General features: G+C 41.0%; 1 protein-coding gene across 1 annotated transcript in view; it reads left to right on the top strand.

The window, feature by feature from the left end:
- Positions 1-15,088, top strand: part of RNF121 (ring finger protein 121) — an 81,616-nt gene that overhangs the window by 23,269 nt on the left and 43,259 nt on the right. Inside the window, exons 2-3 of the mRNA XM_065882026.1 lie at positions 10,763-10,800; positions 13,668-13,809. Coding sequence (XP_065738098.1) covers positions 10,763-10,800; positions 13,668-13,809 — 180 coding nt within the window. The remainder of the gene's footprint in view (positions 1-10,762; positions 10,801-13,667; positions 13,810-15,088) is intronic.

The raw sequence follows: 15,088 nt of genomic DNA, 5'->3' as shown, positions 1-15,088 counted from the left end.
ATAGTAGATGCTAATCCAACTATATTAATAATCGCTTTGAACGTTAATGGTCTAAATGCGTCAGTTAAAAAACAGAGATTGTCAGAGTGGATAAAAAATACAAGACCCAACTCTATCTAAAAGAACACCATTTTAAATAAAAGGACACATATAGATTAAAAGTAAAGGAATGGGGAAAGATGTATCAGGCTGACAATCAAAAGAAAGCAGGAGTAGCTATATTAATTTCAGGTAGAGCAGACTTCAGAACACAGAAAGTTATCAGGGATCAAGAGGAGCATTACAGGGCTTCCCTGGTGGCGCAGTGGTTAAGAATCCCCCTGCCAGTGCAGGGGACATGGGTTCGGAGTAACCAAGCCCATGTGCCACAACTACTGAAGTCCGCATGCCTAGAGCCTGTGCTCCACAACAAGAGAAGCCACTGCAATGAGAAGCCTGTGCATAGCACTGAAGAGTAGCCCCCACTCACCACAACTAGAGAAAGTCTGCACGCAGCAACGAAGACCCAACGCAGCCAAAAATAAATAAATAAGTTAATTAATTAATTAATTTTAAAAAGGGGCATTACATAATGATAAAGAAGTCAGTTCTCCAAGAAGACATAACAATGTCTTAATGTGTGTGTACCTAACAATAGGGTGTGAAAATACATAAGGCAAAAAATGATAGTATTGCAAGGAGAAATAGATGAATACACTGATATAGTTGGAGAATTCAACACTCCTGTGTCAGAAAGGGGCAGATCTAGCAAGCAGAAAATTCATGAAGGCAGGGCTGAACTCAATGACACTATCAATTAACTGAATATAATGGATATTCATAGACTACTTTATCCAGCAACAGCAGAATAGACAATCGTCTCAAGTTCTCATGGAGCATTCACCAGGATAGACCACATTGTGGGCCATAAAATATACCTTAGGGCTTCCCTGGTGGCGCAGTGGTTTAGAGTCAACCTGCTGATGCAGGGGACATGGGTTCGTGCCCCGGTCTGGGAAGATCCCAGATTCCGCGGAGCGGCTGGGCCCGTGAGCCATGGCCGCTGAGCCTGCGCATCCGGAGCCTGTGCTCCGCAATGGAAGAGGCCACAATGGTGAGAGGCCAGTGTACCCCCCTGCAAAAAAAAAAAAAAAAATATATATATATATATATATATATATATATACCTTAACAAATTTAAAAGAATAAAAATCATATATTTTCTGCTCTCAGTGCACAATGGAATTAAATCAGAAATCAGTAACAGGAAGATAGCTGGAAAATCCACAAATACTTGGGAGATCAAACAACATACTGCTTAAATAACACATGGATCAAAAAAGAAATCTCGAGAAATTTAAATATGTTTGAACTAAATGAATATGAAAACAAAACATATCAAAATTTGTAGATACAGCAAAAGTAGAGCTTAGAGGGAAATGTGTACCACTGAATGCACATATTAGAAAAAAAGGGAAGATATAAAATCAGTCATCCAAACTTCCACCTTTGGAAACTAGAAAAAGAGCAAATTAAATCCAAGATAAGCAGAAGAAAAGAAATAATAAAAATTAGAGCAGAAATCAATGAAATTGAAAACAGGAAATCTAGAAAAAATCAACAAAATCAAAAGTTGGTTCTTTGAAAAGATTAATAAAGTTGATAAACCTGTAGCCAGGCTAACTAAGAAAAAAAGAGAGAGGATACAAATTCCTAACATCAGAAATGAAAGAGGGAAAAAAAAAAAAAAAAGAAATGAAAGAGGGGATATCACTACAGAGCCAATGGACACTAAAGGGATAATAAAGGAATACTATGAGCAACTCTGTGACCACAAATTTGATAACCTAGATGAAATGGACCAATTCCTTCAAAGACGCAATCGGTCAAAACTCACACAAGAAGACAGACAATCAGAATTGGCCTATATCTATTAAAGAAATTCATTGAATAATTAATAACCTTCTAAAGCAGAAAGTACCAGGCCCAGATGGGTTCATTGGTGAATTCTACCAAACATTTAAGGAAGAAATTATACCAATTCTCTACAATCTCTTTCAGAAGATAGAAGCAGAGTGAATACTTCCTAACTCATTCTATGAAGTCAGCATTACCCTAATACCAAAACCAGACAAAGATATTATAAGACAACTATAGACTAATGTCTCTCATGAACATAGATGTAAAAATCATTAATAAAACATTAACAGATTGAAACCAGCAGTGTATAAAAGGATCATACACCATGACCAGGTGGAATTTATCCTAGGTATGCAAACCTGGTTCAGTATTTGAAAAATTAATGTAATCTATCACATCAACAGGTTAAAGAAGAAAAATTACATGAACATATCTATATATGCAGAAAAATCATTTGACAAAATCCAACACCCATTCAAGATAAAAATTTCTCATTAAACTAGGAATATAGGGGAACTTCCTCAACTTGATAAAGAATATCTACCCAAAACTTACAGCTAACATACTTACCTGGTGAGAAGCATGAAGTTTTCCACTAAGATCAGGAACAAGGGAAGGTTGTTGCCTCTGACCACTGCTTTTCAACATCATACTGGAAGTCCTAGCTAACACAATAAGGCAAGAAAAGGAAATAAAATGAATATAGATTTGAAAGGAAGAAATAAAACCATCTTTGTTCACAGATGAAATGGTCATCTATAGAAAGGATCAACCAAAAACCTCCTAGTACTAATAAACTATTATAGTAGGGTTGCAGGATACGCAGTTAATATACAAAAGTCAACTGCTTTCCTGTATACCAAGAATGAACAAATGGAATTTGCAATTAAAAGCACAATACCAGGGACTTCCCTGGTGGTCCAGTCATTAGAGTTCACCTTCTAATGCAGTGGGTGTGGGTTCGATCCCTGGTTGGGGAGCTGAGATCCTACGTGACTCAGCCAAAAAAACCAAAACATAAAACAGAAGCAGTATTGCAACAAATTCAGTAAAGACTTTAAAAATGGTCCACATCAAAAAAAAATCTTTTAAGAAACCCCACAATACCATGTACTTTAGCACCAATAAAAATAACATATGTAGATATAAATATAGCAAAATATGTACAAGATCTATATGAGGAAAACTGTAAAACGGATGAAAGATATCAAAGAAGAACTAAATAGAGAGATATTCCATGTCCGTGTAAAGGAAGACTCAATGTTGTCAAGATGTCAGTTCTTCCCAACTTGATCTATAGATTCATTGCAATCCCAGTCAAAATCCCAGCAAGGTATTTTATAGATATCAATAAACTGATTCTGAAGTTTATATGGAGAAGCAAAATACCTAGAATAGCCAATACAGTATTGAAGGAGAAGAACAAAATTGGAGGACTACTTACCCAACTTCAAAACTTACTATAAAGTTACAGTAATCAAGACACTGTGGTACTGGTCAAAGAACAGACAAATAGATCAGTGGAACAGAACGGAGAGCTCAGAGATAGACCTATGTAAATTTATCAATTGATCTTTGACAGAGTGGTAAAGGCAATACAATGGAGCAAAGAGAGTCTGTCAACAAATGGTGCTAGAGCAATCAGACATCCACAAGTTAAAAAAAAAAAAGGTTCTAGACACAGGCTTTATACCCCTCACAAAAGGTAACTTAAAATGGACCACAAACCTCAATGAGATCACAAAGCAAAACTGTAAAACTCTTAGAAGATAACATAGGAGAAAATCTAGGTGACCTTGGGTTTGGCAATGACTTTTTAGATACAACATCAAAGGCATGATCCCTGAAAGAAAGAATTGATAAGCTAGACTTAATTAAAATTAAAAATTTATGCTCTGCAAAAGAAACTGTCAGGAGAATGAAAGCACAAGCCACAAACTGGAAGAATGTATTTGCAAAAGACCTATCAGATAAAGGATTGTTATCCAAAATATACAAAGAACTCTTTAAACTCAGTAATAAGAAAACAACCTGGGGCTTCCCTGGTGGCGCAGTGGTTTAGAGTCCGCCTGTCGATGCCAGGGACGCGGGTTCGTGCGCTGGTCCAGAAGGATCCCGCATGCCGCGGAGCGGCTTGGCCCGTGAGCCATGGCAGCTGGGCCTGCGCGTCCGGAGCCTGTGCTCCGCAGTGGGAGAGGCCACAACAGTGAGAGGCCAAGGTACTAAAAAAAACAAAAAGAAAACCTGATTAACAGTGGGCTAGAGGGACTTGCTTGGTGGTGCAATGGTTAAGAATCCATGTGCCAATGCAGGGGACATGGGTTCGATCCCTGGTTTGGGAAGATCTCACATGCCGTGGAGGAACTAAGCTGGTGCACCACAGCTACTGAGCCTGTCCTCTAGAGCCCAAGAGCCACAACTACTGAAGCCTGCACACCTAGAGCCCGTGGTCCACAACAAGAGAAGCCACTGCAGTGAGAAGCCCACACACTGCAACGAAGAGTAGCCCCTGCTCACCGCAACTAGAGAAAGCCCGCACGCAGCAACGAAGACCCAACCCAGCCATAAATAAATAAATAAATAAATGGGGGAAAAAAGTGGGCTAGAGACCTTAACATATAGCCCACCAAAGAAGATATATAGATGGCATATAAGTATATGGAAAGATGCCCCACAGGCATCTTCAGGGAAATTCAAATTAAAATGAGATACCACTACACACCTATTAGAATGATCGAAATCTGAGACACTGACAATACCAAATGCTAGCAAGGATGTGGAGCAACAAGAACTCTCATTCATTGCTGGTGGGAATGCAAAATAATACAGCCACTTCGGAAGATAGTTTGGTGGTTTCTTGCAAAACTAAACATACTGTTACCAAATCCAGCAATTGTGCTCCTTAATATTTCCCCAGAGGAGCTCTTATGTCCACACAGAAACCTGCACACAGATGTTTATAGCAGCTTTATTCATAATTGCCAAAATTTGGAAGCCACCAAGATGCCTTTCAGTAGGTGAATGGTTACATAAACTGTGGTACATCCAGAGAATGGAATATTATTCAGTACTAAAAAGAAGTGAGCTATCAAGCCATAAAAAGAGATGGAGGAATGTTAAATGCATATTACTAAGTGAAAGAAGCCAATGTGAAAAGGCTACGTACTATATGATTTCAACTATGTGACATTCTGGAAGAGGCAATACTGTGGAGACAGTAAAAAGATCAGTGGTTGCTAGGGATTGGGGGGATGGAGAGATGAATAAGCAGGGCACAGAGAATTCTTTTTTTTTTTTTTTTTTTTGCGGTACGCGGGCGTCTCACTGTTGTGGCCTCTCCCGTTGCGGAGCACAGGCTCCGGACGTGCAGGCTCAGCGGGCCCATGGGCCCAGCCCCTCTGCGGCATGTGGGATCCTCCCGGACCAGGGCACGAACCCGTGTCCCCTGCATCGGCAGGCGGACTCTCAACCACTGCGCCACCAGGGAAGCCCACAGAGAATTCTTAAGTCAGTGAAACTACTCTGTATGATACTCTAATGATGGATATGTGTCCATGAGGACATTATATGTTTGTCCAAATCCATAGAATGTACATCAATAGTGAACTCTCAGGTAAACTATGGACTTTGGGTGATGGTATGCCAATGTAGGTTCTTCAGTTAGAACAAAGGAACCGCTCTGATGGGGATGTCGGTAATGAGGGAGGCTATGCATATTTGGGAGCAGGGTGCATATGGGAAATCTCTGTGCTTTCCACTCAGTTTTGTTGTGAATCTAAAACTGCTGTAAAAAAAAAAAATGTCTATTTTTTAAAAGTGGACAAGGGACAAAGGATCTGAATAAACTTTTCTCCAAAGAAGATATGTGAATGGCTAATAAGCATATGAAAAGGTGTTCAACATCATTATAAATCAGGGAAATTCAAAATCATATTGATCTGCCATTTCACACCCATTGGGATGCTTTTTACCAAAAAGACAATAAGTGTTGAAGATGTGGAGAAATTGGAACTCTCATACACTGCTGGTGGGAATGTAAAATGGTGCAGCTGCTGTGGAAAACAGTTTGGCAGTTCCTCAAAAGGTTAAGCGTAGAGTTACATGTGACCAGACAGTTCCACTACTAGATACATGCTCAAGAAAAATGAAAGCATGTCTACACGAAAACTTGTAAATGAATGTTCGTAACAGCATTATTTGTAATAGCTCAAAACTATAAACAACCCAAATGTCCATCAACTGATGGATGGACAAAGAAAATGTCGTATAGCCATACAATACAATATTATTTGGTAATAGAAAGGAATGAACTACAATACCTGCTGCAACACTGAAAACATGCTAAGTGAAAGAAGCCATTCACAAAAAACCACATATTGTATGATCTCGTTTATATGAAATGTCAAGAATAGGCAAATCTATAGATAGAGATCAAAAGTAAATCAGTGGTTCCTTGGGCTGGGGGGAGATTGGAGAGTGATGGCTGACTGGTATGTGGTTTCTTTTTGGGGTTGTAAAAATGTTCTAAATTTAAATAGTGGTGATGGTGGCACAACTCTGAATGTACTAAAAGCACTGAATAGTACATTTTAAATGGGTGAATTTTACGGTATGTGAATTAGATCTCAGTAAAGCTGTTGTTAAAAACAATTCAGGTGTATAGAGGTATATGACTGTAGGACAAAGTGTGGATGTGAGTGCTGGGGTGCAATAGCAATTTTTTTTTATGATAATCCTTTTATTTTTTTAACTTTTAATTTTATATTGGAGTATAGTTGATTACCAGTGTTGTATTTCAGGTGTACAGCAAAGTGATTGTAATAGCAATGCTTTTATATGCATATGAATTACCTAGGTATCTTATTAAATGCAGATTCTGATTCAGGAGGTCTGGGATGGATTCTCTTCCGCGGAGCACAGGCTCCGGACGCGCAGGCTCAGCGGTCATGGCCCACGGGCCCAGCCGCTCCGCGGCATGCGGGATCCTCCCGGACCGGGACACGAACCCGTGTCCCCTGCATCGGCAGGCGGACTCTCAACCACTGCGCCACCAGGGAAGCCCTGGGATGGATTCTGAAGCATCTATTTCTTAAGCTCTCAGGGTGCTAATGCTTCTGGGCTGTGGATCATGCTCATCTAGGCAGTAAAGGATTTTTTTTTTTTTTTTTCCAGTGAATGGGGTCAGTCTAAGGAGCCTTTCAGGATCCAGGAGGATTTGTCTAGCATTTTGCATGAAGGCAGAATGTGGTTTGGTGGAAGAGAGGGGCTGAAGGGACAAAGTAACCAGCCTGTGTAAAGACTCAGAGACCACCGAGTATCAGTATTTGTGGGGGATAGGAGGCCTGTTTGTGGTATTACACTGGTGGACCATGAGTCTTTCGCACCTGAGAAAATATCAGTCAACCGCAGATCATTTTCCATTTTTGTAAAGTTCTCTCTTGCCCTCTGCCTGACATTTTTGGTCTAACTTCTTTCAAATCTGGACCTAGGTAGATTGACATGACTAGAGACCTTGCGACATCCTAGGAGGGGAGTGATTGGTTGGCAAAAAGACATTCTGTGTATGGGTCTTAGGAGTGGGAAATGGGCCCATCAATCAGTAATCTTGCCCTGAGAACCTACCTAATTAGCTACCTGAGCTCTGGACAGGTCAAGTTTAGACTGACTTACTTCTTGGCCCCAGGTGAATAAACTCATTAATGAGGGAGCAAATAAAGATGTATTTCCAGATGGTACAGGTTAATTATAGGTATAGCTTATAGCTTTCCTTGTTTTTCCACCTGAGCTAGAAGACTGATTTGGATGTAATTTTTAAAATCTTTTCGTTCAGCATGCAAATATTAAAGCCAAATCATGTCTTTACTCAGCATTACTCCACTCTGGTGCTCGTACTACTCCACGAAGTGCTAAATGGTCCTCTAAGCACCAAGTCTAGTCTCAGCCTTAGTGCTTGCCCTTCTCAGCTGTTCCCTGAGCTCTGAAAGCATTACTGCCCTGTGCTTCACCAACATTCAGTTCCCTGGCGTCTCTGAGTACTTTTTAAAGTACACTCACTCTCCTGGGAAGAAAGGCAATGAAATCACTTGGTCACTTGGAATATAATTACCCTCACAGCCCCACAGTGAAGTCAGAAGACTTATTCTCTATTTTCCAGCGGGAGAAACAAAGGCACAGACAGTAGCATGCTTGAACACTATCTCATGGAGAGGTGTCCCCATGCCTGGTCCGGTTCTCTGAATCTTCCTTGTTTTCTCTTCAATGGACTTACCTTGCTTCTTTGAACATGTAGTTGTGTTGTTTTGTTTTGTTTTGACGTGTAGTTTTTTAAACATGATTTTCTGGGTGCCTCCAGAAAATGAATACTTCTTTCTCAGATGCTTATTAGGTATTTTTCAAGTGTTTGTTTACACTCCCATTTAAGCATCTCCAGGTGGGGTGCTGGTGTGTCAGCATACTTACTTATTACCCTGTTGGAGGGAATTCTGTTCAATTTCACAAGTACTCAGTGAGTGCTTAATATACACTCTGCTATTCTACTTGAAAGACGAAAAAGTAGTGTATTCTCCTCGGCTCTGTGGGATCTTCTAGGATGGGAGCAAGATAGCCATAAGCAGGACTTGGACTAGGGTGAAGCAAACAAAGCTCTGGCCGCAAACTTGAAGGAGGCACTCACTCTCAAGGTCATGCAAGTGCAGTGTCAGTGCCTGAAAATGTGTGCCTTTTTAAATTTTGAGCTCTAGGTCCCTTGCTTGCACCACCCTGGTCCTGGCCCTGGCCCTGGCCCTGGATTTAAGAAGCAGTTAGGTCACTTGGAAAGCATGTCTAAGATAACATAAGATTGTGGTCCTTGGGCTTCCCTGGTGGTGCAGTGGTTGGGAGTCCGCCTGCCGATGCAGGGGACATGGGTTCGTGCCCTGGTCCGGGAGAATCCCGCATGCCGTGGAGCGGCTGGGCCCGTGGGCCATGGCCGCTGAGCCTGCGTGTCCCGAGCCTGTTGCTCCGCAACGGGAGAGGCCGCGACAGTGAGAGGCCCGCATACTGAAAAAAAAAAAGATTGTGGTCTTTAATTGTCTGCTCAGGTACCACCCAGCTGGGCCTTTCCATTTCCTGCATCTACTTGTCTCCTCTTGGAGGGGACCTCTGTCCTTCTGGGGGGATGAAGGACTGAGTCAGGTCACATGAATAAATTCTGTGAGGCAGTGTGAAGTAGGACGAGGAGGGTGGTTGACTTCATTACCCTGATTGGCTGGGGGAAGCCTTAGGATATTGTTTCTTCCCTCCCCTCCCCTGCCCTCTGTCTTCCCCTCTCCTTCCCTCTCCTCTCTTTTCCCTCTTCACCCCTCCCCTCTTTTCCTCCTCTACCCTCCTCTTTTCCTTCCCTCCCTCCCTCCCTCCTTCTCTCTCTTTCTTTCCCTCCCTCCCTCCCTCTCTCCCTCCCTTCCTTCCTTCCTTCCCTCCCTCCCCTTCCTTTCCTTTCCTTTCCTTTCCTTCCTTCCTCAGCTGGGACACGTAGAAACCAGAAAGCCCTCTCTAAGCAATGGTGGACATTCCCAGTACACACACATAAAGGATGCATGGTAAATATGTACTGATTTTACTCAGTAGTAGTATGGAGTTCTGCCCATTTTACTTCAAACATCCCACTTAAGGTACTTTTCTGAAGTTATCAGAAGAACAGTGGGAAACTGGGCCTTGAACTTCGTAAGAACTAAAGGAATATTTGTTGATTGATTCCTTTGGTGATTATGAGGGCCTTTCTTCTGTATATCAAGGAGCATTTTCAGCTCAGTTCAGTATAAGAATGTATCGAGTGACTTATGTACTGAGGCTTTGGGTATGCTTCTGTATGGCTACAAGGAAGTAGAAGACTTGAGCTGTGATCTCAAAGAACTTAGTAGTATTCTAGAGCAGTGATTTTTCAGCTGGGACAATTTTTGTCCCCCAAGGGACATTTGATAATGCCTGTAGACTTTTTTGGTTTTATCTGTGGAGATGCTGCTGGCATCTAGTGGGTAGAGGCTAGGGATGCTGCTAAACATCCTACAGTGTACAGATCCCCACCCCCCACCCCCACCCCCAAAAAAACAACCCAGAGAATCAACCAGCCCAGAATATCACTAGTGCCAAGGTTTAAGAAATCCTGCTCTAAAAGGATAAGACTAACAAATAGAACTGGAACTTTGAGGTTGGAAGGCCACACTGCTACTTTTTTTTTTAACATCTTTATTGGAGTATAATTGCTTTACAATGGTGTGTTAGTTTCTGCTGTATAACAAAGTGAATCAGCTATACATATACATATATCTCCATATCTCCGCCCTCTTGCGTCTCCCTCCCATCCTCCCTATCCCACCCCTCTAGGTGGTCACAAAGCACTGAGCTGTTCTCCCTGTGCTGGGTGGCTGCTTCCCACTAGCTATCTATTTTACATTTGGTAGTGTATATATGTCCATGCCACTCTCTCACTTCTTCCCAGCTTACCCTTCCCCCTCCCCGTGTCCTCAAGTCCATTCTCTACATCTGTGTCTTTATTCCTGTCCTGCCCCTAGGTTCTTCAGAACCATTTTTGTTTGTTTGTTTGTTTTCAGATTCCGTATATATTACATTGCTACTTAATAGCAGAGCAAGGACTTGGACTAGGGTGAAGCAAACAAGGCGCTGGGCACAAACTTAAGCTTAGTTCACCCTAGTCTAATGGGGCCATTTAGAGTCAAATGGTATTATATGACAGAATATTTTATCTAGCTTCATGTCCCACAAATCCTAATTCATACTTTTAGCTCTAGCAGTGTGTGATCATTGTATGTTGGGTAGGGACAGTTCTAAGACAGTAATGGATTTTTATGGTGGTGTCTTTCTACAGGTTGATATGTCAGACCTCTCTCCAGAGGAGCAATGGAGGTAAGTGTGACAGTGTGGGCCCCTCTTGGTGGGAACTATAGATTAATCCTACTAATAGAGTTGTATATCTACCCTTTTTGCTTCCTTTTCTGTGGCAGGCAGTGACCTATGACCAGTAGGACAGGTCATTTGAGATCTTTTCCAGTATTTGGGTCACTCCTGGGTAGCTCCCTCGGTCCTTGGGAGTAAATAGATTATTGCACCAAACCACCCATCTGGGTTTTGAATACTAGTTCTGCCATTTCCTAGCAATGTGATCTTGGGCAAGTTACTTAACTTCACACTACCTTAGTTTTCCCAATTTGTAAAATGAGGATCATAACAGTTGTTGTGAAGATCAACATGTATGAAATTCTTAGAACAGTGCCTGGCATGTGGTAAACTTCCAGTAAGTGTTACCTGCTTTAAGGATGATTATCATCATTAACATCATCATGATCCATGAAACAGGGCAGAGAGCGCTGTTTGAGAAAATGCGAGATGTGTCTTCTGATCTCAACTCTGCTACTAACTTGCTTTGTAACCAGAGTGAGTCAACAAATACTTCATTGTCATTATTTCTCATTGGTAGAGGAGTTTCAAAAGTGCTTGCCCCACAAACTTTATAAGGTAACTGACCAGTGAGCTGAAATCAACCAAGTAAAAGTTTAATAGTGAGAAAAAAACACCTCGTTTAAATTAAAACTATTAATTATAAAAAATGTAGAACGGCAAAGATATCAACTCATATGACAGGCCCACAAGATTTTAGGTGACTTTAAGCTTAATATGCACCAGTTGTGTACCTAAGCTACCAAAATACTCTACCGTTTGCGAAGATGTTCATTAAAAATATACTATCTGCCTTAAGGGAAGTGACAGTGCTACTGTGTTCTGCTTTGCTGAGTCCACATTGATTTTGTTGTAAACACTGCATATGAAGATCTTTAGCTAGATATGTCTAGAAGAAGGCAATCAGAATTAATGGTCTTCACATTATGTTATATGCATCGTGTATAAAGATCTAGAACTGTTAACCTAAAAGGGCCCAGGAAAATGATGGTAGAAACAGGATTTTTTTTTTTTTAATAATAGTATGATAAATATTTGAAGGGGCAGCATTGGGAAAGAGAGAGTGGATATGTTCCAGAGTGTAGGATTAGGTCCAAAGGATTGAAGCTGTAGTAAGGTAATTTAGTCTCATTATCAGAAACATTGTTAATAATCGTGGTATATTGTGAGGCACAGAGCTTCCTGCTTCTTAAAGCTTTGGAATTTTATTCCTTCATAAGCACATATGAGTTCCTACAATGTGTCAGACACTGCTGGTTCTAGAATAGATTATTTTAAGAGGCATGTATTCTCAGCCAGTGGAGATATTCAAACAAATGATTGCAAAAATAATTTTTGCATTGAGTGGTAACTTGAGCTAGGTGACTTCTGGTGTTTGCTCAGTCCTTTCTTTGATTTCTTGTTGTACACATCCATTCAGTTATATACTGTCTGAGAACAAGAAACTTATCTCTTATTATCTTTATAACTCCCCACAATCCTTGGGATTTTAAAATATCCTTTGCCCTTTTAGTTTAGCTTATCCTCACAACAACCCTATGAGGGAGGCAGAAAAGATAAGGACTCCTTTTGATAGATGAAGAAATTGTGATGTAGAGATGTAAATTTTCTTTGCCAAGGCCACATAGGTTGTGTCTGAACCTAAGTTTCTGATTCCTACCCCTATTATATTTTGTCAGATTCTGTCACCTAGGATAAACTTTTATGTAAGGTGAACCCTTAGGTGCTGTGACTGCCAGGCTGACTGACATTTGGCTGCCCACCAAGTTTACCCCCTCCTAACATTTTATTATGAAAAATCTCAAATATACAGAAAAGTTGAAAGAATTGTACAGTGAACACCCTTGTACCCACCACCTAGATTGTACAACTAACTTTTTGCTATATTTTATGATTTGTCTATCCATAATGCATCCCACTGGGTTCTTCTTGCTTAGTCTCTCATTGCCCTTGGGAATTCCATGAAGATACCATTTATGTTGTCCTTTCCCTTTCTCCCTAATACCCCTGGGTATGGAGAACTTGCACAAAAGCTCCTGACTACGGGTTACATTTGTACTTAGTTTCCTAATTCCTTCTTTATTCCTCTCCCTTGGCTGTAGGAGTGACTTTTCTTTCCTGTTCTCAGAGGAAGCTTTTTGCCTATACTGGCCAAGGGAATCACTTGTTGCCAATCCTCGGGACCAGAGAATGCCAGCCTTTAAACTCTTAGATTAAATAAAAGTTTCCAGTTGTACTCTCCTTGAGCCCTTGAAGAGTCTGTTTACCTGTGGTGGATACTGATAATGAAGTCACTGTTGGAATAGTGTAAAATTGAAGCACTGCTGAAGTTCAGATTTTTCAGGCTTTAATCTTTAGGATCTCTGGTCCTGGCAGAGAGGGTAGGACAAATAAAGCCAGACTTTAACCCTGGAATTTGCACATATTTGCAATATTACTCCTTTATTGGTATCATAAATATCATTGAATAAGAGTATGAGCCTTTATGGCTGTGACCTCTCTGGGTTACTTTCTTCTTCCAGTGACAGGTTGAAATAGGACTGAAATGGAAAGGTATCAGCTGTTTTTAACATTGGGGCTGGGCAGCAGACCACCCACCTTTAACCCCAATACTTAACCTTGGTGACTAGGGCCGATAAAACCCCTGTTCTATTCCAAAATGCCTGTCCTCTAGGGCATGTGTGTTTCTAGCCCATATTTCGTACAGTACAAGAGTGTGTTCTACGCTATGGACCAGTGAGATATCCCTGGAAAGCACTGCTCCTTTACCGCCACACCATCCCTGACCTAGCTCACCCCATCTGTTTGGCTTTCAGGGTCGAGCACGCACGCATGCATGCCAAGCACCGCGGCCACGAAGCCATGCATGCTGAAATGGTCCTCATCCTCATCGCTACCTTGGTGGTGGCCCAGCTGCTCCTGGTACAGTGGAAACAGAGGCACCCCCGCTCCTACAATGTAAGCCACTTTGCTCATTTTTTTGTTTGCCAGTCATCAAGAGACCCTTCTTAAGTATTCTGGGGTCCCGCCTAACCCAGGCCACATGTAGGCAAGGAATAGATAATAATACTAAACTGTATGTGTGAATGGTGAATAGTGTATGTTGGGTGTGTGTTTAAGGGACAGGCGATTCAGATTGTGAAAACTGGGAAAGAACCTGAATGTACTTTCATAGCCAGAAAAAGTAGATCCTTCCTTTTAACATTTTGGGATAGATTTATGAAGGAGCTGTTCATTAGGAACTATTCAAATAGAGGGAGAGATGATCACTTGATTGGGAAGACCAAGCCTCCAATGAATCTTTAGATTAATATTTTGAAAATGCAGTAATAAAGAGGAGGCAATGTAACAAGTGGTAAGAAGGCAGGGTCAGAGTTAGAGAGACCTAAAAAGGCAGTTATAGAGGAAATAAGGAACAAAAACATAAAATGTACAGAAAACATACAGCTAAATGGCAGAAGTAAATCCTTCCTTATTAGTAATTACTTTAAATGTAAATGGATTAAATTCTCCTATTAAAAAGCAGAGATTGTTACATTGATTTAAAAAACCACATTATCCATGTTTATACTGTCTATAAGATACTCACTTTAGATATAAAGAAACAAGAGATAAAAGTAAAAGGATGGGGCTTCGCTGGTGTGCAGTGGTTAAGAATCTGCCTGCCAATGCAGGGAACATGGGTTTGATCCCTGGTCTGGGAAGATCCCACTAAGCCCATGCGCCCCAACTACTGAGCCTGCGAGCCACAACTACTGAAGCCCGCACGGCTAGAGCCCATGCTCCGCAGCAAGAGAAGCCACCACAACGAAGAGTAGCCCCCACTCGCTGCAAATAGAGAAAGCCTGCAAACAGCAACAAAGACCCAATGCAGCCAAAGATAAATAAATAAATAAATATTTAAAAAAGTAAAAGGATGGAAAAAGATATTTCATGCAAATGATAACCAAGAAAGAGCTGGTGGCTCTTAAATGTCAGACAAAATAGCCTTTAAATCAAAAAAGGTTACATGAGATAAAGAAGGACATTACGTATTGATAAAAGGTTCATTACAGCCAGAAGATGTAACAGTTATAAACATATGTGTACCTAACAAAGGAACCCCCAAATATGTGAAGCAAAAATTGACAAAATTGAAGGAAGAAACAGATGGTTCTACAATAATAGTTGGAGAGTTCAGTACCCCACTTTCAATAATGGATAGAATAACCAGGTAGATCAACAGGTAAAAGAGGAC

Source organism: Phocoena phocoena, chromosome 8 (genome assembly GCF_963924675.1).
Source record: "Phocoena phocoena chromosome 8, mPhoPho1.1, whole genome shotgun sequence".
Lineage (NCBI taxonomy): Eukaryota > Metazoa > Chordata > Mammalia > Artiodactyla > Phocoenidae > Phocoena > Phocoena phocoena.
Note: the sequence above shows the minus strand (reverse complement) of the source record. Positions and strands in the feature narration are given on the sequence as shown.